This window comes from Babylonia areolata, chromosome 20 (genome assembly GCF_041734735.1).
Source record: "Babylonia areolata isolate BAREFJ2019XMU chromosome 20, ASM4173473v1, whole genome shotgun sequence".
Lineage (NCBI taxonomy): Eukaryota > Metazoa > Mollusca > Gastropoda > Neogastropoda > Buccinidae > Babylonia > Babylonia areolata.
In genome coordinates, this window is record NC_134895.1 from 28,383,008 (window position 1) to 28,405,684 (window position 22,677).

The window sequence follows — 22,677 nt, forward strand, 5'->3', positions numbered from 1 at the left end:
CAAGATTTTAAATCTGAATCTTTCGCATTTTTTGTCAGGTAGGTTTCAGCTTAATTTGCATACGTACTACCTAAGATAATGCATAATTGTGAAAGTTGTTGTCAGTCTCCCAGGTAACACATTGGACGTGATTAGGAAAAACAGTTTGTTATTGTGCAGATTAAGAGACATAATCTCAAAAAAAAAACTATTGTAAAAGATGAAGATACATCGGAAATTGGAAAATGTTCCTGAGCACTAAAACTGATATTGATTAGGGAATTCATTCCGAAGAGGCTGGGTCACCCTGAACGGAGGCTACCAGGCACACCAAGATCCCATCAGGACACTGGAGAGAAGACACCAGACTACCATCTACCGCCTTCGCACAGGACACTGCGGCCTCCGAGCACACCTGAAGAGGATTGGAGTGGCAGCCACATCCCTATGTGATTGCGGCCAGGCTGACCAGACCCCATCCCATATTCTCCAAGACTGCCCCCTGTATGAGAAGATGCGGCAGCAGTCCTGGCCTGGGGGTGCTGACCTCAACACCAAGCTCTGGGGGACGGCAGCCGATCTTCACCGGACGTCCGAGTTTGTGGCATCCCTCAGACTTCGACCCTGACTGCGTAGCTGTCGAACGCAAAGAAGAAGAAGAAGAAGAAGATTAGGGAATTCAAAACCTGTAGTCACAAATGTGATTTTTTATTTATTTTTTTTAAACCTCTTCAGTGTCCCATGACATATATATATATATATATATATATATATGTCATGAAAAATTCATTGCTGTTTGCCCCATGTCATATATATATAGATAGATAGATAGATAGATATATGTCAGCTTCATTTCAGGATTTTTCACAGTTCTATTTTCAAGTTGAGGGGACCCAATAGCCACAACAGAAAGCTTAATATGTCTACTTTAATTATCCGCAAGGAGCAACAGCCAGTCCTGCTCTGAATGATAATTTCTGGATATTATTGTCCCCCCCTCCTCCCCCTCAGCCCTCAGTCCTACAGGGAGATGAATGGGTGTACTTGCCTTCACATCATGTATAGGTCCCTATTTCCTCCAGTGAAGCACTAACTGAAGAGGTTTGGCACCCTCCCTCTTTAGTGTGGCTGGACCTGTGGTCCAAGTGAGAGCTATGCCAGCGGGAGTGTAAGCTCCTGGTAGGGCTACCCAAGCTGAAAGAGTCAAAGGGTAGAGGCCAGACAAATTTGGACCACCTCACCCAGAGGTAAGATGGGTTTGCATAAGGCCAACACCCCTATTTAGAAAAAAAAAAAAAAAAGAGTTACAGAACCATCAACGTCACTTCCAAACCAACATGGCCTGGGAGAGGAAGGGCCTCCATACGGAAGGCTTATGACACAGTGCAGTGACAGCTGGAAGGAAGCTGCAAGGCTGACTCTCCTAACTGCCAGAAAGATCATTAAAATTGCTAGGTGGAACAGCAGGATGATGTATGAAACAGGGAGAACCATCCAGGTAGCACAGGAGATGAGAAATTACAACATCTCTCTCCTGGGATTGAGTGAGACAAGATGGCTACAGGCAGGCCAGGTGAGACTAACATCTGGGGAAATGGTGCTCTACTCAAACAGAAGAGGATGCTGCCCACACAGAAGGCATGGCCTTGATGCCGGCACCAGAGGCACAAAGCCCTCTGATTTAAGAGGGGGACAGGAACCAGTAGAGAAACAGATCCTGATACGGAAGTGGGGATGGATTGGCCATACCTTGAGGAAATCACCATCCAGCACTACATGCCAGGCCCTGACCTGGAACCTCCGGGGTAGAAGGAAGAGATTATATTTATTTATAGTCTGTTCATCTAAGATGATGATATTAGGGAAGGAAGAGAGGACAGCCCAAGAACAGCTGGAGGCAGGGCACTGAAGCAGAGTTAAAGAGGCTGGGATCCAGCTTGAAGGATGCAGAAAGGACAGCCCAGAGTCATTCGGTGGAGAAACATCATTGATGGCCTTTGCTCCACAGGGACTGAAGGGACTGAAGTAGGTAAGAACTCTGATGACTATGATAATACTGACACACACTCATCACCCCCTCCCAGGGTGACAGATTAAGTCCACACTTTCCGAGAGACCAGTCTGGACCTAACTTGGATCTGGCTGAGCTTGAGCTGACCCTACCCCATAGGGTCACTCATGCAGAATCTGCCCCTCAAGCCACATTCTTCCCTTAGCAATCCTCAGACAATGTTGTACGCCACCTCCAGAAAACACTAGGCATCTGAAAGTTCCAGAGATGGCGCAGGAGTGGCTCAGTAAGCCCACCTGCACAGTTAGGGGTGCCCATTCCATCCTCCCTGTGGGTAAGGAGTCGTTTGCAGCCCCAGGTGCTTTCCCCTGGGTAAGTTCCTGAACAACTTCCAAAAGCGGGGTGTTGTCGCTCTACACATAGGGCCAGCCAGCCTATTTGGAGGAGGGGAAGCAGGGTCATGATACCCCCCAAACTCCCTCCCCAAGTCTACACAGTCAGATGGAGTGTATGGATATGGGTTATGTCTCATCTGATTACACCACTTGGGCAATGCATGACTTTTCCTTTCAAATTGATTTAGTCGCACTCTCAACTGTACACTGAGGCGATAGTTTTACCCCGACCCCTCAAGTCAAATCCTCTTCCTCACATCCCTTTGTGCAGGTGGGCATCTCTCTTTCAACCACCCTGGGTGCAAGCACTCTTGTATCACTGCAGCTTCAAACCTGGATTTCAACTCGGTGCTGGTCAGACAGGATGCCAACCTTTGTCATTCCTATATTCTGCAGGTAGAGTGGGCGGCTGTGAGTTATTTCATGCCTCAGCATCTATCCGTCCTTCGGGCCATTTGAGCTGCAGGGCCAAGACAAACAGGGAGATTGCTTTCTATTTGGTGCACATGTCCTAATGATGTCATGGGCCACAGCCAGTGAAGGGGCAGCCTGGGACCTCCCAGCACTGCACAACCTAGCCTCAGCCCCAACTTCAGCAGCACCAAGGGCTTTTTTCCTTTGATAATTTTGTGCTTCATTTTGTCAATGTGGTGGTCATGTTGTGTTGTATGATGTATCTCCTCCTATTACTGTTTTCTGTTTCAGTGAGGGGACCACATGCATGGAAGTGCTGCGCTATGAAAAGCAGCAGCTGGATAAGCAGGTATTGTCAGTGGTTCTGTTGCATGCACCTTTATGCTGACTAACTCACTGTTCATTTAAGAGATAGCTAAACATACATATTGGTGCACACTACCTCACACATGCACATACATTCACATGAATAAAAAAAGAACAACTTAAATTCTAGGGGGAAAAGATACAGGTGTGCTGTCATTTTTGTTTGTTTTTGCTTTTGTTTTGTTTGTTGTATCAGTTTGATAATAACAGTTTGTGGTGTTGATGAAAATGCACATTACAAGGATAATGCACACATGTGACTTGACAGTTTACCAGGAAGGGGTTGTGGGTATGATAGAAGAAAGTGTTTGACTTGTGCTGTTGTGGTGAGAGTCCTGATCAAGAATATGAAATCTTCATTTTCAGTTCTCACACTGATGTGGATGTTGGTCTGAGAAGGAGAGAGAGAGGTAGTAGGGAAAGTTATGATTTAATGTGAATAAATGAATTGTGTTGTCTTTTTTCAGTCCTCTGTCACCACTAGGGTCAGCAGTAACAGACTGAATATTATTTGTTGGCCCTCCATTGATCCCCTCAAATACAGTAAGGCCACACCCCCTCAGCCTCCACCCCCCTCCTCTTCCCCCTCTTTGACCTGGTACACTTTGTCCAGTTCCCCTCAGTCCCCTCACCCTGCATTGGCTTAGTGTGTGCACTGCTGCTATTTTGGTCGCATCACTATCAGTCATGTGGTCATCTGCTCTTTACAGCTGGTGTCACTCACTGTTCATCTTGCCAGTCTCTTCATTGCTGCCTTTGTTTTCTATTGAATCATCCGATAAACATTCATCACTGTCTTCTTCTTTGAGTTGACACTGCAGTTCTTTCTGAACATCAGCTAAAGAAAACAACTTTGGTAGTTTTTGGTTCACCATGATCACACACCTTGAAGTCGTGTGATGCCATGTTGCTGACTGTGCGACAAGGTGAGCCAAAACACAGCCAGTAACTCAACTAAATCACTCAAATAGAGGACAACCTCATCACATAAATGGGGTTCCTAGCTATCAATAGAATCTAAAAAGATTCCCCAAGTTAAAGCTACCAGTGTTTTTGTCAGTGAACTCAGTACAAACCAGGGGAAAATCAGAATATTTCAGTGACGAGTTATTTCATCATTGTGCAGTGAAGTGTACACATTCGCACTGATGAGTTATCTCATCATATAGGCAGCTTAGGGGTTAATGCAACTAAAAATAACCCAACTCATTTGCCTACAACAATCACTCACAGGGCTGCTCTCTCTACCCTTCCTCCTTCCGTCCGCGTTCTGAGGCAGGACCTCATGAACCTGGTCGACCAGCTCCCACGTCCATTTTTACTGTTGGGCGACTTCAATGGACACTCCCCGCTCTGGGGAAGTGAGATGACATCAGCCCGAGGTCTTCTCTTGGAAAACCTTCTTTCAGACATGGACTTGTGCTGTCTTAACGACAAGTCTCCCACTTACCTGCATCTGTCCTCTGGAAAGCTCTCGTGTTTAGATCTGTCGGTCTGCGATCCATCGTTGGTCCTGGACTACGAGTGGAAAGTGCACGACGATCTGCACGGGAGTGACCACTTTCCTGTCGTCCTCCGCCCCACAGATGGAGAAGGTGACTCTCTGCCTGACCGCCTGTATTACGACAAAGCAGACTGGAGTTTTTTTACCACCAAGATAAGAGCGGAGCTGCAGGAAGAAACAGTATTGAAAAGCAAGGACCCTGCTGACGCTCTGACTCGGATCGTTTTAGATTGCGCCAAAGCAGCAGTCCCATCGTCTACCTCCAAGCCTCAGGTCCCTAGAACGCCCTGGTTCAACACGGAATGTCGGGAGGCCCGCAAGTCTCGGAAGAGAGCGCAGCGACGCGTCTTTCGGAGACCGGAGACTGATAGCGTTCGAACCCATCAACAGCTGAGGGCGAAAGCCAGGTATGTTTTTAAAAAGAGCCAGAGGAAGTCATTGAGAGATTTCTGCTCTTCCTTAACCTCCAACACACCCAAGAAGAAAGTGTGGAGGGTTTTAAAAAGAATTAAGGGCAAAAACGTATGCCCGACCTTTCACCATCTTAAACTCTCAGACGCTCTGGTCACAGAGAAGAAAGCAGTTGCCAATTTGCTTGCCTCCACAATAGAACAGAACTCGAGATCTGCTAACAAATCTGCTCGCTTTCTTAAAACCAAAAACCTGTCGGAAAAAACACCATGTAACTTCTTTTCCGACAACACAGAGAATTACAACCTCCCTTTCACAATGAACGAACTTAAATCTGCCCTTCAGACCTGTACGGATTCCTGTCCAGGAATGGACGAGGTCCATTATAAACTCCTAAAGCACCTTCCCCAAACCTGTCTGGACACCCTGCTTAAAGTTTATAACCACATCTGGGTCACAGGCTTTTTTCCACCCTCCTGGCGGAAAGCCCTCATAATCCCGCTGCCGAAACCGGGAAAAGACCCCTCGAACCCCTCCAACTACCGCCCAATTGCACTGACCAGCTGCGTCTGCAAACTGATGGAGAAGATGGTCAACGGTAGACTGATGTGGAAACTAGAGACCGACGGCCTTCTGGCGAAAGAACAGTGCGGTTTCCGCAAGCATCGCTCTACCGTTGACCATCTGGTCCGTCTGGAAACCACTGTCAGAAATGCATTTGTAAACAAAAAACATGTGGTGGCCATATTTTTCGACTTGGAGAAAGCTTACGATACCACGTGGAAATTTGGTATTCTTTCCGACTTGCACAAGCTCGGCTTCCGAGGACACCTGCCTCAGTTCATCCACAATTTTTTACAAGACAGACAATTCCAGGTGAGAGTCGGCACCACCCTGTCCGACATTCACGAGCAGGAGCTGGGTGTCCCGCAAGGGAGCATCCTGTCGCCGGCTCTTTTCAGCATCAAAATTAATGACATCGTTCAATCCGTTCAGAAGGGATCGGACAGCTCGCTGTTCGTAGATGATTTTGCCTTATATGCAACCGGCAGCACGTACGCCAGCATCCAGCGACGGCTTCAGCTCTGCGTCAACAAAATCCAGTGTTGGGCAGAGGAGAATGGCTTCACGTTTTCGTCCTCCAAAACTGAATGCATCCATTTTCATAATTTTCGCCAGTTCTATCCGGACCCTGAAATCCGTCTGGGAACATCCACCATCCTGGCGGTCAAGGAAGCCAGATTTCTAGGGGTCGTCTTCGATCAGAAGCTGAACTTCCTCAGCCACATTAAACAGCTGAAAATATCTTGCCAAAAAGCCCTGAACATCATCCGAGTTGTGGCACACACGAACTGGGGTGCTGATAAGAGAACTCTCTTGCACCTCTACAGATCCCTGGTCCGGTCCAAACTGGATTATGGAAGTGTGGTATACGGCTCGGCCAGACCGTCCTATCTGAAACTGTTGGACCCTGTACACCACCAAGGGCTCCGTCTCAGCTTAGGTGCTTTCCGCACCACCCCTGTGCACAGCCTGTACGCAGAGGCGGGGGAACCGCCTCTTTCCAACCGCAGACTGAAGCTGACCCTGAACTATTATCTGAAATTGTTCTCAGAACCTACAAACCCTGCTTACGACGCTGTATTCAACAACCCTTTCGATAAGAAATTTACAGACAACCCAAACTGCATACCTCCTCTCGGACTCCGCATTCAGCCGCACTTAGAAAAGGCCAATCTGGATGTCGGTGGCATCTCGGATTTCTCTAAGTTCCCTGACAGCCCTCCGTGGACCTTTACAACACCTGAGGTCCGATTCGATCTGGCCTCGTACCGTAAGGACACCACCAGTTCTCTGGCCTACAGAACCTACTTTTCGGAACTGTGCCACAAATTCCCCACTTTTCAAAGCATCTTCACTGACGGTTCCAAGTCAGAGGACGGAGTCGCCGCATCTGCGTTCTGTCCCGCCTATCCTGACCGGCCCTCAACGGAACACATCCTGTCTGACAGCTTGGTGTACACCGCGGAACTGACCGCACTGGTTCTGGGGTTAAAAATGGTTCTCTCTTCGAAACAGAAGAGATTCATGATCTTTTCCGACTCCTTGTCAGCCCTGGAGGCGATCACCTGCAGGAATATCACTCATCCCAAACTGCTGGAATTTTATGAAACTTTTACTCTCGCAACGAAGAAAGGATACGAGGTTGTGTTGGCCTGGGTTCCCGGACATGTTGGCATTCGTGGTAACGAAAGGGCGGACCTGCTGGCCAGGAACGCTGTAAAGAAAGAATTGTCCAGATCCTTGGTACCCTATACAGACATGAAGCGGAAGGTCAACACTTACGTTAAGGATCTTTGGCAAGAGGAGTGGAACACCCAGACGGACAACAAGCTCTTCCAGATCCGTCCGGATCTAAAAGAGACCCTCCCTTCGGGGGTGAAGAACAGAAAGGAGGAGTCTGTGCTGTGCAGACTGCATGCGGGGCACACTTTTTTTACTCATTCTTTCTTGTTGAAGGGGGAGGAGGCCCCTCGATGCATTCCCTGTGACGAGCCTCTCACCGTGAAACACGTGCTCCTTGACTGTTGGGATCTGCATGACGTTAGACGCAGACATTACACGGCGGTTTCTTTGAAGACTTTGTTTCGTGATGTCCCTCCGTGGGCGCTAATGGACTTCTTAAAAGAAGTGAACCTTTTTAACCAGATTTGAAGGTTTTAAACTATGGAATTTTTTTTTAACTTTGGAGTGGAAAGTTTGAAGTGTTGACTCATTTTAATTGGTTGTTTTTTTTTATCCTTGTAGTAGTTATTGACACGGCGATAGCCTTGAGATGGCCTTAGTGGTCGGTGAGGCTCTAAGCACCATAATTTCATTTTACTCACAGGGCTAGAGATGCCCTAACCTGGTACAAGGAGGGATGAGGCAGTCCAACTTAGAGGTGCCACTCTGGACACACATGCCCTTCATTCCTTCCAAGTTTTAGCGGGCCCAAAAACTGCCCACTGGGCAGGAGACAATCACCCTAAGTCCATCTGTTCCACTCCTCACTAGTAGCAGAAGGCCTGGGTAATAATTGTTTTCCTCTACACTTGGGAGAATGGCATATTGATGAGGACGGATGCGTCTCACAAAGCACAACGAACTGTTCATTACCCACAGGGGTGTACCTTTCTGCCCACTCATACCGACATGGCAGATGCCGCATTCAAGCACATTAGTTCGCCCCATCACCTTGCTTGAACAGAGATCCAGCATCGACGTCTCAAAGAACTGGCGTTCGAAAGCACTTTCTGCACTTGGTCTTCCCTGCCCGATCCTTTCAGCCTCAACACACAACCACTGCTGTGGTTACAGATGGTCATTCCTTCTCAAGCACTGTCTTTCCAATGAGACACTTCCAGGGGTTTCTAGCCTAGGCAGGCTATCCCACCATGGAGCCCCAGCCTTCAGTCAAGGGCCTGTCAGAGGATGACTTTGTTGTCACTTCGGAAGCAAGCACCATGTCTTTCAGACACATGGTTGCACCACAAGACCCTGTCAACTCCTTCCGGCTTCCTTACATTTCAACATAACCTGCATGGTGGACACCTTCATCCCTCAAGCACACAGCAGCTGTTTCCTGATTTACCCATGCTGACTGGTGTCCTCCTAGGACCAGTATATGATAATCAGTCGTGTACGACATTGACCATCAGATCAGCAGAGGAGGCAACTGCTGGCCCGATTATTCGGGCTGGAATTTTATTATACAATTTATAGTAGAGAGTGTTTTGCCCAAGTTGCATCCCCAGTCCCTCGATCAAGAGGGCCTTAGGACTCACCACAGGGACAGATCCCAAAGGCTAGTAAGCCCCCTGGTCTGGGAGACAAAGTCAAGGCTACACCACTAAGTCCCAGTGCAATTTGACTTCTAGTCTGAGAGACAGAAGTCAAGACTAAGCTGCAAATGATTTCCCTTTGCAATTCAGAAACCGCTGATAATACAGCTCTCACTTTACTGTTGGCCATACTGTAAACGCATGTTAGATCAGTGATTTGATGTAAATGGCCAGTACAACACATCTAGAGCCACTTTCCTCCCAGCCCCTGCCCAGCTCCATCCCAGACTTAGTGCACACCACACACAGCCAGAGGCCTATCATGGATCCGGTCCCCTTTCTCACTAAAGAACCTTCAGCAAAAATTTTCCCCATGGAAACCCTCTTCCATTAGGAATTCCACCTCAGAATGAGACTCATTGACCTGCGGGCACATGAAGTGCACTCCCACAGCCTGATCCAACCCAGCCATTGACTGCTGACAACTTTCTGCAGGTTGCTCCAACATGCCACATTCAGGTAGAGAAGCCACCAAGCCTTGCGTATGCCCCTTCATGATGGTACCTACCTGGGCAATTACACAGCCCTGTCCCAGAGACACCTCAAGTCTCTTGTTGCCAAATGTCTGCCCTTCTATGCATAGGCAACATGCCAGTGCTGTCTTTTTTGGCAACGACAGAAAAGTGGGGGTGGGGTGGAGGGGGGGGGGGGGAGCGCCTATCACCTGTCAGCTCTCATGGAGGAGCTCTACAGATCTGGCTGTCATGCCTAAGGCAAGCCCAACATGGTGGCCTACCTCTGTCTCGTGCCACAGTTTCCTCTAAACACATATATCACTTCCACTATCGGCCCACAACCGATGTGGAATCACCAGATCAAACCACATGTGCACCTCCTTGCATTGACGCTTAACCGCGCTCAAGTGAGACAACCCTATAGGGTAGTGTTTCCGTCCCTTCCTTTGATTCGAAGGGCTCTCAGTACAGTGTGGATTCAACACACTGACCCGATTTTCTTTGCGCTACATTTATTAGCACAGCTGTGGTCCACAGACCTCTCCCACAATACAGCTGCGGACCTCAGTCTTCTTAGGTGACACAGTACACTCTACCTTCAATGAATTCTACTTGAGGGACATCTATCGCTTTAGGGATGATGACTCAAGAGGCGTTGCCTCTGCAGTGGTCACACAACAGGCCATTGCAGCACACTGGCGATAGAACAGAAGGATTGAGACTTGATGCCTCCTCAGCCAGAGCACATGAAGTCAGAGCATGGTCCTCTTCTCTTGCCTTAGCGCACTCAACACGGCTGCAAGGCATCATGGATGCTGCATACTGGAAAAACCCTGCCACCTTCATCAACTTCTACCCGAGAGACGTTGCACGCTTGCGGGATGATGGCTCAAGAGGCATCGCTTCTGTGGTAGTTGTACAGCAGGCCATCACAACACACAGACAGTAGAACAGGCGAGCCCTCCACCTTGTCGCGCTATTCTACACTAGTTGGGTCACGGTTAAGTATGTGTAATTAAAAGGAAATTTTCTATCTAAAATTACGTTTAAATAACATACTTACCGTGACCCAAATTTAAGACCCTCCCGTCCTCCCCGCTTCCTGTTCTCCCTGCTCGCTGCGCCGGTGATGGCATATTGCCATCAAAAGAGGGCGCTAGCCAGCGGGACAAAGGGGAGGTTACCTACTTCTGGGAGGTTATCGGCCGTAGTTGCTTTCGTTTTCTCCGCGTAGGCGGATAGCAGTTTGCACAGGACAGGAATGTCAGACCCCTCCCGGAGTCTGCACAAGTTGGGTCACAGTTAGTATGTTATTTAAACGTAATTTTAGACAGAAAATTTCCTGTAAAAGCTAGGAGCATCCCAGTGCCAGTGTGGACATTTAAGATAGTTGAAGCAGAGTAGTATTTTGTATGAAAGGGAAAAATACTTTTGTGTGTTTATTTCTTTGATTTTTAACATTGTTTCAAAGAACATTTTGGTTGAGTATTTACTGTCATCTTATTGGTGTGTGCAGATCTCTTACCTGAAAGATGGGCTCAGTGCCATACAGATGCAGACTCTGCGACACAAAAGTGCTCTCCTGGAAGAGAAACTGGAGCTGCAGCAAAAACGGCTGCGTGAAGGAGGCATGGAAGCCTGGAAAGGTGTGCATCTGATCAGAAAACAAAAGTTGTTCTGGTTTTCTTGTTTCCTGTGGGGCATGCAGTTAGTATGGTGGAGCTTTCCTGTCAAATGTGTCCACGCTAGCTTTCTGTTTTTGTTTTTGTTTTTTTTTGTTTCACATGTGTAAAGAAAGCGAGTTTGTGTAACAATCCTGTTTTGTTTGTCTGCGTATTTGTATGTATTTGTGTGTGTGTGTGTGGTAAACCTTAACAATTTCATTACATAAATTGGGTAGGTCCAGTCAAATTTTCAAATTAACAGCAAATGCCTCATATTTGTATATCTGAAAGAGTGCAATAAAAGTAAGAAGTCACACCAAATTTCAAAGCAGTATCTTAGATAATGTTTGAGATTTTGAGTTTTGATTAATAAAAGAAATTGGCGATTTTAGAGAATCTAAAAAAATGGAATTTTGGAACCCATGTAGAATTGCAACTAATAGATTCCCATAGTCAAAACTCTACATATATGATCTATATTGTACACAGAATACCTCTTTTTTTTCAGTTTGCTTTTAATGTTACTGGCTGAATGCCAGTGCCATAAAATCTGAGGGAAATGTTTATTTTCTGCATGTCCAGTCCTGCAGTTTTGATGGTAGCATTACTAAAATGACTGTAACTAAAAAATTATTGCATCTGTATAAATATTTAAGATATTTACAGGTTCAGGAAAGACTGCAGACTTACAAGACAGCAAATATTAACTCACTCCATGCCAAGAGTTTTTGCCCTTGCGAATCCCTGAAAACCCAGGGTTTGTATAGGATGGGAAAAAAATTCTCAAAAAAACAAATAAACACCCAGAGAATTGAAATTTAGTATGTGTATTTAGTGAATGTTGTTCCATATTTATGCAAAAAATGAAATTATTTACTCACCATCTTGTTGTTGATCACGGTATTCACTTTTTGTGTATTTTGAAGCATTTTTGCACCCATCAGAAAGGTATACCAAGTGTCCTTGAACAGCTTACAAATGTTCCACATCACATCCTAACACTGTTTGAGGAACTGAAGACCTAGTACATGCAATGAAGTATGAACAGATGGTGGAGAAAGTTGAAAATCACGCACACAAAAGAAAATATTGTCTCTACATAAAAAAGGGAGTTCACTGCACACAAAAACCTGATGTATTATCACTGACAATAGTCTTGTCTGGAGTGAAAAAGCTCATGGCAGGTGATGTTGAGTCCTGGGCACAGCTTCACACACAGTGGAACTCCACATTTTGGACACCAGTTGGCAGTTTGGTGTTTTGGTGTGTTGTGGCGCTTGAACAGGTCTTCACAGACCTTGCACTTGCAGTAGCTGATCACTCATATCCACTCCAGCCATGTTGGTGATGTAGTCTTGTACTGCTGGCTTCTGTCTTTCAGGACGGTGTCATGTTGTCACACTGACCATGGTAGTTGGCAGCATGACTGTTGTCAGCACATGAACTGGTTTTTTGTCCTGCCACTTCAGCACAGCAACATGCCCTGCAACCATACACACACACAAATGATCATGCAGGTCTGACTCTTTCTTCTTATTGTTGTTTAAATTATTTGTTTGCTTATTCCCTTGTTTATTCTAAATATTTATGTGAATGGAAGCATAATGTGGTAAGTTGTTTTACATGTAGTCAAAGAAAACCACTTTAGATTTTTTTTTTTTTTTTTTTTTACAATATTACAAACAATAATGACAGTATCATCAGTATTAGTACTATTACTGTCATTTCTACAGCACCTTGTTCTACAAATGAACAGTAAAACAGAAAATAAGTGAACATATGCATGCAATCACACACACACACACACACACACACACACACACACAGAGTTGTACACCTGAGCATGTGACATTGTTTTCTTTCACACACACACACACACACACACATATATATATATAATACATACGCACTCACCATTTTCAGTCCAATCACTGGTAAAAATACCAGCAAAGTCGTCGGTTTCCTCAGTGATTTCGTTGTCAGTGTCGGTCAGCTGGCACATGGTTAGAACTGGCTTTCATCTCCACTGTAAACACCCTCTTCAGTGGCCGAATCTATTTCTAGTTCATCGGGATATGGTTCAAAATCACTGTCCGACAAACCAACATTATCTCCTTCAACATCGGAGCCTTCAGTTTGGATCATTTCCAAAGTGGCTTCAACGCTGTGTTGCATTTGACCTCTCCTACCGTGTCGAACACTTCGACGCGACGCCATCTTGTCAAACAACTTGCAGAGCTGACCGAGGGTATGCTTCGTTGTCGTCAGCTAATGAGCATGTCACTGCACACACACACTGTGTGTGTGAATGAAAAGTTGGCCAGAGATAACTTAAGAATCAGTTCTGCTTTTGAGTTTTGTATCCGACACGTCACTCCAACAGCGCGACTTTTCAAAATCCAATGCTTTGTCCGACGAAATCCGCATATGCGGACAATGGCAGCGAGTGAGTTAATGATAGATCTTGGTAAATGACAGCTTTTAACATGATTACATAAAAATATGCTTGATTCAAGACAGTTGGGGATAATTTGCACCATTAATATGCATCACTTTATTTAACTGTTTTCTTGTTTGCACTTCTTTATTAACTATTAATCAGTACAGCTGATCCAGTTCTAAAGTACAGACATCCAACTGATCTTATGCATGGTCTGTATCAGTGCTGAAATATGAAAAGGTTGAAAGGAAACAACAGTCTTACAACACAGCATCAAAAGGTACCCCTGGTTGTGTTATTTTGTTTCGGTTTTTTTTTTTTTTTTTTTTTTGTCCTCCTCATTAAGTAACTATATACATCCGCAAAACATTTGAAATTCAGAAGCACAAAAGTGCACAAAATCTTATACTTGTTTCTTTAATTCTATATGTTAAAGATATTGTGTCCACCTTTTCTTCAAGCCACCTGCTGTACAATGATGTTCGTCCTTTGGATTTGAAGATGACCATGGCTTCAAATATCAGATGGAAGATTGATGGTTGTGGATCTGAAGGTGACTGATAAGGTCAGTCCATGCCGTGAAGGCTCGCCCACTTGCGGGACACAAATGAGTGGGTGTTGTCGTGGCAGTGGATGCTGCTTGGGCCTTGTGCACAGCATGCTTTCTTTGCGCCTCACTGATATGCCTGGCTTCAGCTGCACAGGCTTCTGTGTGATCTTCCTGTGCCAAGCTGGACAGTCCAGAGCAAGCGTCTGCCATGTGTTCATGTTGACACCCAGGTCTTTGAAGGATACTTTGAGGCAGTCTTTATAGCGTTTCTTCTGCCCTCCAGCTGAATGTTTGCCCTGACACAGTTCTCCGTACAGCAGCTGCTTAGACAGTCAACTGTCTGGCATTCTGACTACATGTCCAGCCCATGTTGCTTGGGCTTTCTGCAGGAGGATGTAGATGCTGCAAAGGCCTCGTTCCAGGACTTCCACGTTGGGGACTTTGTTCTGCCTCCTGATGTGGAAGACTCTGTGGAGACTGCTCAGGTGGGAGCAATTGAGCTGTTTGGCGTGTCTGCTGTAGACAGTCCAGGTCTGGCATCAAAGAGGGTGGTAAGGACCACTGCACAGTAGACCTTCAGCTTAGTGGTAGCACTGAATCCTCTCCGCTCCCAGACATTCTCACGGAGTCTCCCAAAGGCAGCGCTGGCTTTGGCGATCCTGTTGTTGACCTCAAAGTCTATGTTCACTGCGTGAGAGAGCATGCTGCCCAAGTAGGTGAAGTTGTTAACTGCCTGAAGGTTCTGCCCCTTCACTGTGATGCGCTGCTCCTGGTATGACTTTCGTGGGGCAGGCTGGCACATAACTTGGTCTTTTTGGTGCTGGTGGTCAGACCAGAGTTGTCGCAGGCTTGTGAGAAACAGTCTGTTTCACACTGCATCTTCTACACTGTGCTGGCGTTGAGTGCGCAGTCATCAGCAAACAAGAAGTCTCTGATGACAGTCTCTTTCACCTTTGTAACAGCCTGTCGGAGCTTGAGGTTGAACAGTTCCCCGTCTGTCCAGTACCTGACATGGATTCCTTCTTTGCCGTCATGGAAGGCATCTGTCAGCTTGGAAGAGAATACCATACTGAACAAAGTTGGGGCAAGAACACACCCTGTTTTGATGCTGTTTGTCACTGGGAAGGCATCTGACTCGTCTGCGTCATCCAGAACTTTTACCATCATGCCGTCGTGGAACTGCTGGACGATTGTGATGAACTTGCTGGGGCAGCCAAACTTCTCCATTATCTTCCACAAGCCTTCTCTGCTGACTGTATTGAAAGTCTTGGTCATATCGACAAAGGTCATGAAGAGGTCACTGTGTTGCTCCTGGCATTTTTCCTGGAGTTGGCATGCAGCAAAAATCATGTCTGCAGTCTCACGTTCAGCACGGAAGCCACACTGGCTTTCTGGGAGGAGACATTGCTCAAGATGTTGGAGAAAGTGGTTAAGCAGGACACAGGCCAGAATTTTCCCTGCAGTGGATAAGAGTGAGATGCCTTGCTGGTTGTCACAAGACTGCTGGTTGCCTTTCCTCTTGTAGATGTGGACTGTGCTGGCATCTTTCAGCTGTTGCAGGATCTGTCCCTCGTTCCACACAAACTGGAAGAGTTCAGTCAGCTTTTGCATCATGGCAGGGCCTCCTGCATTGTATACCTCAGCAGGGATTGCATCAGATCCTGGCGCTTTGCCACGGGAGAGTTGCTTCACTGCTGTCCTGACTTTCTCTTCTGTGGGGAGGGTGTCAAGGTCCTCGTTGTTCTCTACCTGGGGCAGGTGGGCAATGGTCTTGTTGATGTTGGCAAAATAGTTGAGGACGTTGCTGAAGTGCTCAGCCCACCGCTTCAGAATCTGCTTCTTCTCTGTCAGCAGCTGCGTCCCATCTGCATTGATGAGGGGTGAGGAGCCAGAGAACTGGGGTCCATATACAGCCTTAAGAAGCACTTTCTTTCATATATGAGATGCCAGTGCCTCGAGCGATGGTGCATCCCTGACATCATCTTATGAGTGGGTAGGTGAAACAGGGTGTTGGTGATGACAAGGTCATGTGTGGCACACATCTTGAGGAGCAGAAGGCTGTTGCTGTTGCACTTGCCGGTACCATGTCTTCCAAAGATCCCTTCCCAGGTTTGGTAGTCTGTCCCTTCTCTGGCATTGAAGTCCCCGACAACAATGAGCTTCTCTGACTGTGGGACTGCAGAAATGAGATTGTTCAGTTCCTCATAGAACTTAACTTTAATGTCATCTGGGTTGGTCATAGTGGGAGCATAAGCACTAATCAGCGTTGCATTCTTCTTGTTTGAAAGTGGGAGCTGAAGTGTCATCAGGTGGTCGTTGATACCCTCTGGAAGCTTGGTGAGTTTACAGGCAAGGTGAGATTTGATGGCAAGTCCCACACCTGCTTCTCATCGTTCATCTGCGACCACTCCAGAAGAACATGTATCCACCACCACATTTGGTAAGCTGGCCCTTGCCTACTAGGTGCATTTTGCTGAGAGCTGCAATGTCCACATTGTAGCGAGCTAGCTCTTTGGCAACCAGTGCAGCTCTTCTGTCTGGCCTGTCTGCCCTGATGTTATCCAGCAGAGTTCTCACATTCCAGGTGGCAAGGTTGAGCACCATCGCTTTCTTCTTCATTTTTGTTTGTCGACTGCTATGAGGGATCCCCACCAGCCGCGGCAAGCTGGCCAGGGAGAAGTGAAGCAGGCTGTGTTTGAGGCACCTTTTCTAGCCCCTTCCTCAATGTAGGTGAGCGCCGATACCAATGCTCAGACACTCAGGGGGCTGCTGAACTCCACTGCTGCTTCGGCCCGGTAGAGAACGACCCTATGCCCTGGGCCGCCTGTGTGCATGTTTGTGACTACAGCTTCCGGTGTATCCACACCTGCTGCTTCACCACTCCATAACCACAGAACTAGAGGTGTTGCGTGATGTAAATTGAAGTCATGACTTGCCCTTGATTTGGATTAAAGTGAGGGAGAGTTGTGCAGGTTGCCTCACTTTCTCGTCCCGGCCTATCTGGACCCAGAGGAAAGACATAGATGCTGTACAATAACATTACAATGAAGGTCTGGTACTAAAAAATAAAAACAATGCTCTATAACATCTGCCCCCAATTCAGCAGGTAGCACACACACACACACACACACACACACACACACACACAAACAAAATGTAAAATTATCTAGTTTCAAACAGCGCATGTGTGTGTGTTGTAACTCTCTCTCTCTCTCTGTCTCTCTCTCTCTCTCTCTCTCTCTCTCTGTATATGTGTATATATGTAATTTGTGTGTAAAGTAAAACAAAAATGAGAAAACAAAAGTATGCTGTGTTATCACAAAGTTAAAAGACCAAGACCAATTGAACTGCTCACTGAAAAATTTGCTATTTTGATGGAGTTCTTGGCTGTCTTTCATTGTCAGAAAGAAAATTGCTTTACAGCAGAAAAGATGATATTATCTGAAATTATGAAAACTATCATTCACATACCTACTAAAATAATTTATGTAAACTTGGTTTTTAAAGGTTTTGATTTTTCCCCATATTTGAATCATTCTACTGCTTCTCTTTATCATTCAGAATGCCTCTTCCGATTTGACTATTGTGATCAGCATTTGCTTTTTTCTTCAATATCTTAAATAATAGAGCTTCAGCAACCAAACTCACATGACAGAATTTAATATTTGGTATATCAGAGCAAGACCAGAACTATGTTGAGCTCTGCGATAAGACTTCTTATGAAGCCTGGCATTGAAACCACTGATCTACAAATAGTCCAGAAGCAGACATTGGCAAAATTTTCCCGTGCTGCTGTTTTGAGAGTGAAGGGTATCCCACATCGGGTGTTGAGAATCATTAACACTCCATATCACACAGAAGAAGAAATACTCAGAGGAATAGACTATAAGCTATCTTCTCAAACCTTTTCTGCAGTCAATGGATCTGGCCCCAAATATCTTTCAAAACTTCTCCATATCTGTACTCTTGTCTCGCCAGCTCTGTTCTTCCTCTGATACTCGTCTTCTCAGGATACCTCACATCAGAAGTAAGACTTACGGACACAGATCATTTTCTTTTCAATCACCAAAAACGTGGAACAAACTCCCTGATAACCTCTGTCATTCTGATTCCCTTGCATCTTTCAAATCTGGTCTCAGAACTCACCTCTTCCCTCAGCAATAAGTTCAGCTGTGGCAGGTCCACTTCCTTTGCATGAGTTGTGCTTGTCTATGTGTGTATACATATGTATGCTGTCAGGTCAGGCAGTTAGATCTGCTACTGGTAACCTGAAATCCAGTACAACCTGTTCAGGGTCGGATTTCCGGCGACTAAACCGGCACTCCCACCGCTCCCTTCCGGGACTGGTGAGGCGGGTGGCTAGACACCCTTATGGAATTAAAAACGAGATCCATAAAAGGGCGTCAGCTCAGGAGAGCCACCGACGGCCATCTAGCTCCACCATGCTGTGTGCATGCCACATGCAGTTGGTCCCCGGGGTGTGTCTACCCATGCATGCGAAGTCTGGATCCGGCAAAATCTGCGGAAGAAACCTATCGGTTCAACGGAGAGGAAGGCGGTTACAGCAACGCACTGTGGAGTGCAGAGAGCAAGATGAGACACCGAAAGGATATCTTGGTCATCCACTGCATCCGTGCTCATCCTCCAGTCGTCTCGACTTAGTCTTGCCACTGGAAATTGGTGGACCCGGACAAGAGAGTGAGGTCGATGTTGCGCAACTCCTCTTCACTTTAAACAAACTCATCGCGCAAGTCATCAGTCATCCTTACTGACCTTTCATCCTTCATCATTTCATCACCCCGAAGTCCTGTGGTGACAGGCAGGCGACGAAACGACAGGTGTGGGTACACTGGCAGTCGCAGCCACAGACCTGCACGCAGGCGGCTCAGGCCATAGGGTCGTTCTTCATCGACAGGAGCAGCGATGGAGCTTGGCAGCCGTCTGAGCAGCCCTCTTTAGGAATGCACTGCTCACCTCCCTGGCATGAGGAAGGGGCTAGAAAAGTTGCCCTAAAAATTACCTGTTCCATATCACCCTGGCCAGCATACCGCGGCTGGCGGGGACCCTACATCAGCGGTCGAAACAAAGAGAAAGAAAAGAAAAAAACAAGGATCGTTCCTCTCACCATTGGTGCTTGGAATATAAGGACTCTCCTGGACAGAGATAACGTGGACAGACCCCAAAGGAGAACGGCACTTGTTGCATCCGAACTCGCCAGATACAACATCGACATCGTAGCCTTGAGTGAGACTCGGCTTGCAGGTGAAGGCGAGCTCTGTGAACGGGGATCTGGTTACACCTTCTTCTGGAGTGGACGAGGAAGCGAAGAGCGACGTGAGGCTGGCGTTGGTTTTGCAGTTAAAACAGCACTTGTTAGCAAGCTAGCTGGAATCCCAAAGGGAGTCAACGATAGGCTTATGACCATGAAACTCCCACTGGCATCTGGCCAGAAGCACCTCACCATTGTCAGTGCCTACGCCCCAACCATGACTAACCCGGATGAAGTGAAGGCGAAGTTCTACGAGGACCTTCACTCTGTCATTGCTGCTATCCCTAAAGCAGACAAGCTCATCATTCTTGGGGACTTCAGTGCTAGAGTTGGCTCTGACTACATCTCCTTGGATGGAGTGATTGGAAAGCATGGCACTGCAACCCAAATGGATTGCTTTTGCTTCAGACCTGTGCAGAGCACAAACTGCTGATAACCAACACAGTTTTCTGCCTCCCTACCCGTAACAGGACGTCATGGATGCACCCTCGCTCAAAGCATTGGCATCTCATCGATTACGTCATCGTCAGGAAAAGGGATAGGCAAGATGTACGTGTGACAAAGACCATGTGCAGTGCCGAGTGTTGGACAGACCATCGCCTTGTAGTCTCGAAGCTGAATATTCGAATCCAGCCCAAGAGACGCCCCCAAGGCCAGAAGGCTCCAAAACGGCTCAACATCGCTAAGCTGAAAAACATCACCATCAAACAGACCTTTGTGGAGCTGCTGGAAGATCGTCTGGAATCCACCTCTCTGAACAACCAGAATGTGGAGTCTGACTGGAGGACCCTGCGTGAGTTGATCTATAGTACAGCTTCAGAGACCCTGGGACCCATGACCAGAAAGCACAAAGACTGGTTTGATGAAAACTGTGATGAAATCAAGCAGCTTCTGGATGAGAAACGCCATCTGCATCAAGCCTACCTGAGCAACCCAAAATCCACATCAAAAAAGGATGCGTACAATGCCATCCGCAGGACTGTTCAGCAAAAGTTACGTCAGATGCAGGATAAGTGGCTGAGTGACAAAGCTGATGAGATCCAGGGATATGCTGACAGGCACGATATGAAGAGGTTCTATGATGCCTTAAAAGAAGTCTACGGCCCCACATCCTCAGGATCATCCCCCCTCCTCAGTGCAGATGGGAATACCTTGATCACCGAGAAGGAGAAAATTCTCAAACGCTGGGCTGAGCATTTCAACAGTGTCTTAAATCGCCCTTCCTCCATAAATGATGAAGCCATAGACCGTCTCCCACAAGTCCCCATCAACGAAGCACTGGACGATCCGCCAACACTTCTTGAGACCCAGAAAGCAATCCGTCTGCTATCCAGTGCCAAAGCACCTGGCTCAGACTCCATACCAGCAGAGGTCTACAAGGATGGAGGCACTGTGCTGACTGAGAAGTTCCATCAGCTGTACTCACTCATGTGGAAAGAAGAGACGATCCCCCAGGATTTCAAAGATGCATCTGTCATTCACTTGTACAAGCGAAAGGGGAACCGGCAAGCCTGTGATAACCATCGGGGCATTTTCTTGCTCTCCATCGTAGGCAAGATATTTGCCAGGATCCTACTAAACCACCTCACAGCACACCTTGACCAAGGTCATTTGCCTGAGAGCCAATGTGGATTCCGGAAAGAGTGCGGAACCACCGACATGGTGTTTGCTGCAAGGCAGCTGCAAGAGAAATGTCAGGAGCAAAATGTTGATCTGTTCTCCACCTATGTCAACCTCACTAAAGCCTTCGACACCGTGAGTAGAGAGGGACTGTGGAAGATCATGGCCAAGTACGGATGCCCTCGGAAATTTATTTCCTTGGTCAGCCAATTCCATGAAGGCATGCAGGCTCGAGTCCTGGACAGTGGCGAAACATCTGCTCCTTTTCCTGTCACAAATGGTGTCAAGCAAGGCTGCGTCCTGGCTCCAACACTGTTCAGCCTCATGTTCTCTGCAATGCTTACTGATGCCTTCAGAGATGGCAATGTTGGAATCGGCCTAAAGTACCGAACAGATGGCAAGCTGTTTAACCTCAGAAGGCTTCAAGCAAAAACGAAGGTCATGACAGACATCATCAGAGACTTTTTGTTTGCTGATGATTGTGCCCTTAACGCTGGATCTGAAGCTGACATGCAACTCAGCGTCGACAAGTTTGCCACTGCCAGCAGGAACTTCGGCCTTACCATCAGCACGAGGAAAACTGAAGTTCTCCATCAGCCAGCCCCAGGGAAACCCTACGTTGAGCCCAACATCATAGTCAATGGTCAGAGACTCAGTGCGGTGGAGCAGTTCACATACCTTGGCAGCACACTGTCACGAAATGCGACCATCGACGATGAAGTGAACGTCAGGATTGCAAGAGCAAGCGCAACTTTTGGTAGACTCTATGCAAATGTCTGGAGACCAAACTGAAGGTCTACAGAGCAGTAGTTCTACAGAGCAGTAGTTCTCCCCACACTACTGTACACCTGCGAAACTTGGACAGTGTACCAACAATATGCCAAGAAGCTGAACCACTTCCACACAACATGCCTAAGGAAGCTACTGAATATCAAGTGGCAAGACAGGACCCCGGACACGGAGGTGCTTGCAAAAGCCACCCTTCCCAGCATCTTCACCATCTTGATGCAGTCCCAGCTTCGCTGGGCTGGACATGTGGCGCGCATGCCAGACCATCGGCTGCCCAAAAGGCTCTTCTATGGCAAGCTGCAACAAGGGAAGAGATCACACGGAGGTCAGAAGAAGCGCTTCAGAGATACTCTGAAAGTCTCTCTGAAAGCGTTTGATATCAACCCTGACTCCTGGGAGGAATCTGCAGTGGACCGTGACAAATGGCGCGCTGCTGTGCACAAAGGTGTCAAGTTGTGCGAGGCCAACAGGACTGCTGCAGCTGTTCAGAAGAGGCAGGCCAGAAAGTCACGGGCAAACAAGCTCCCTGACAATGATATGCCTGTCTTTGTCTGCCCCAACTGTCAGCGAACATTTTGTGCGCAGATTGGACTATTCAGCCATCTGCGCACTCACAGATAGATTAATGAGCATCCTCCCCCCACGACCACCACCCTCCCCCCATCCCCCAGCTGGATGACAACAATGGTCATCATCGATCTCGATGGACACACACCACCACCATACATATGTATGTGTATTTGGGGGGTGCGGGGGGGGGGAGGGGGGGGTTGCACATGCATGTCTGTTTATATATGTTTGTGCGTGTGTGTTGAGGGTAACTGCTATGCACATATGTGTGTTAAAATATATGCATTGTGTGTGTGTTTAGTTTTTTAGTCACATTTGGTGTGTGTATGTAACATTGATGTAATATGTAAACAAAA

The 22,677-nt window shown here is 47.0% G+C and overlaps 1 protein-coding gene across 8 annotated transcripts in view; it reads left to right on the forward strand.

The window, feature by feature from the left end:
• Positions 1 to 22,677, forward strand: part of LOC143295370 (coiled-coil and C2 domain-containing protein 1-like) — a 286,204-nt gene that overhangs the window by 254,139 nt on the left and 9,388 nt on the right. For 7 of the 8 annotated variants that reach the window (XM_076607032.1, XM_076607028.1, XM_076607031.1 and 4 more), the window contains 2 exons: positions 3,091 to 3,148; positions 10,936 to 11,065. In XM_076607032.1, the coding sequence (XP_076463147.1) occupies positions 3,091 to 3,148; positions 10,936 to 11,065 (188 nt within the window). Of the gene's footprint in view, positions 1 to 3,090; positions 3,149 to 10,935; positions 11,066 to 22,677 lie in introns of those variants that run through there. The other variant, XR_013057010.1, reaches the window with a different exon arrangement.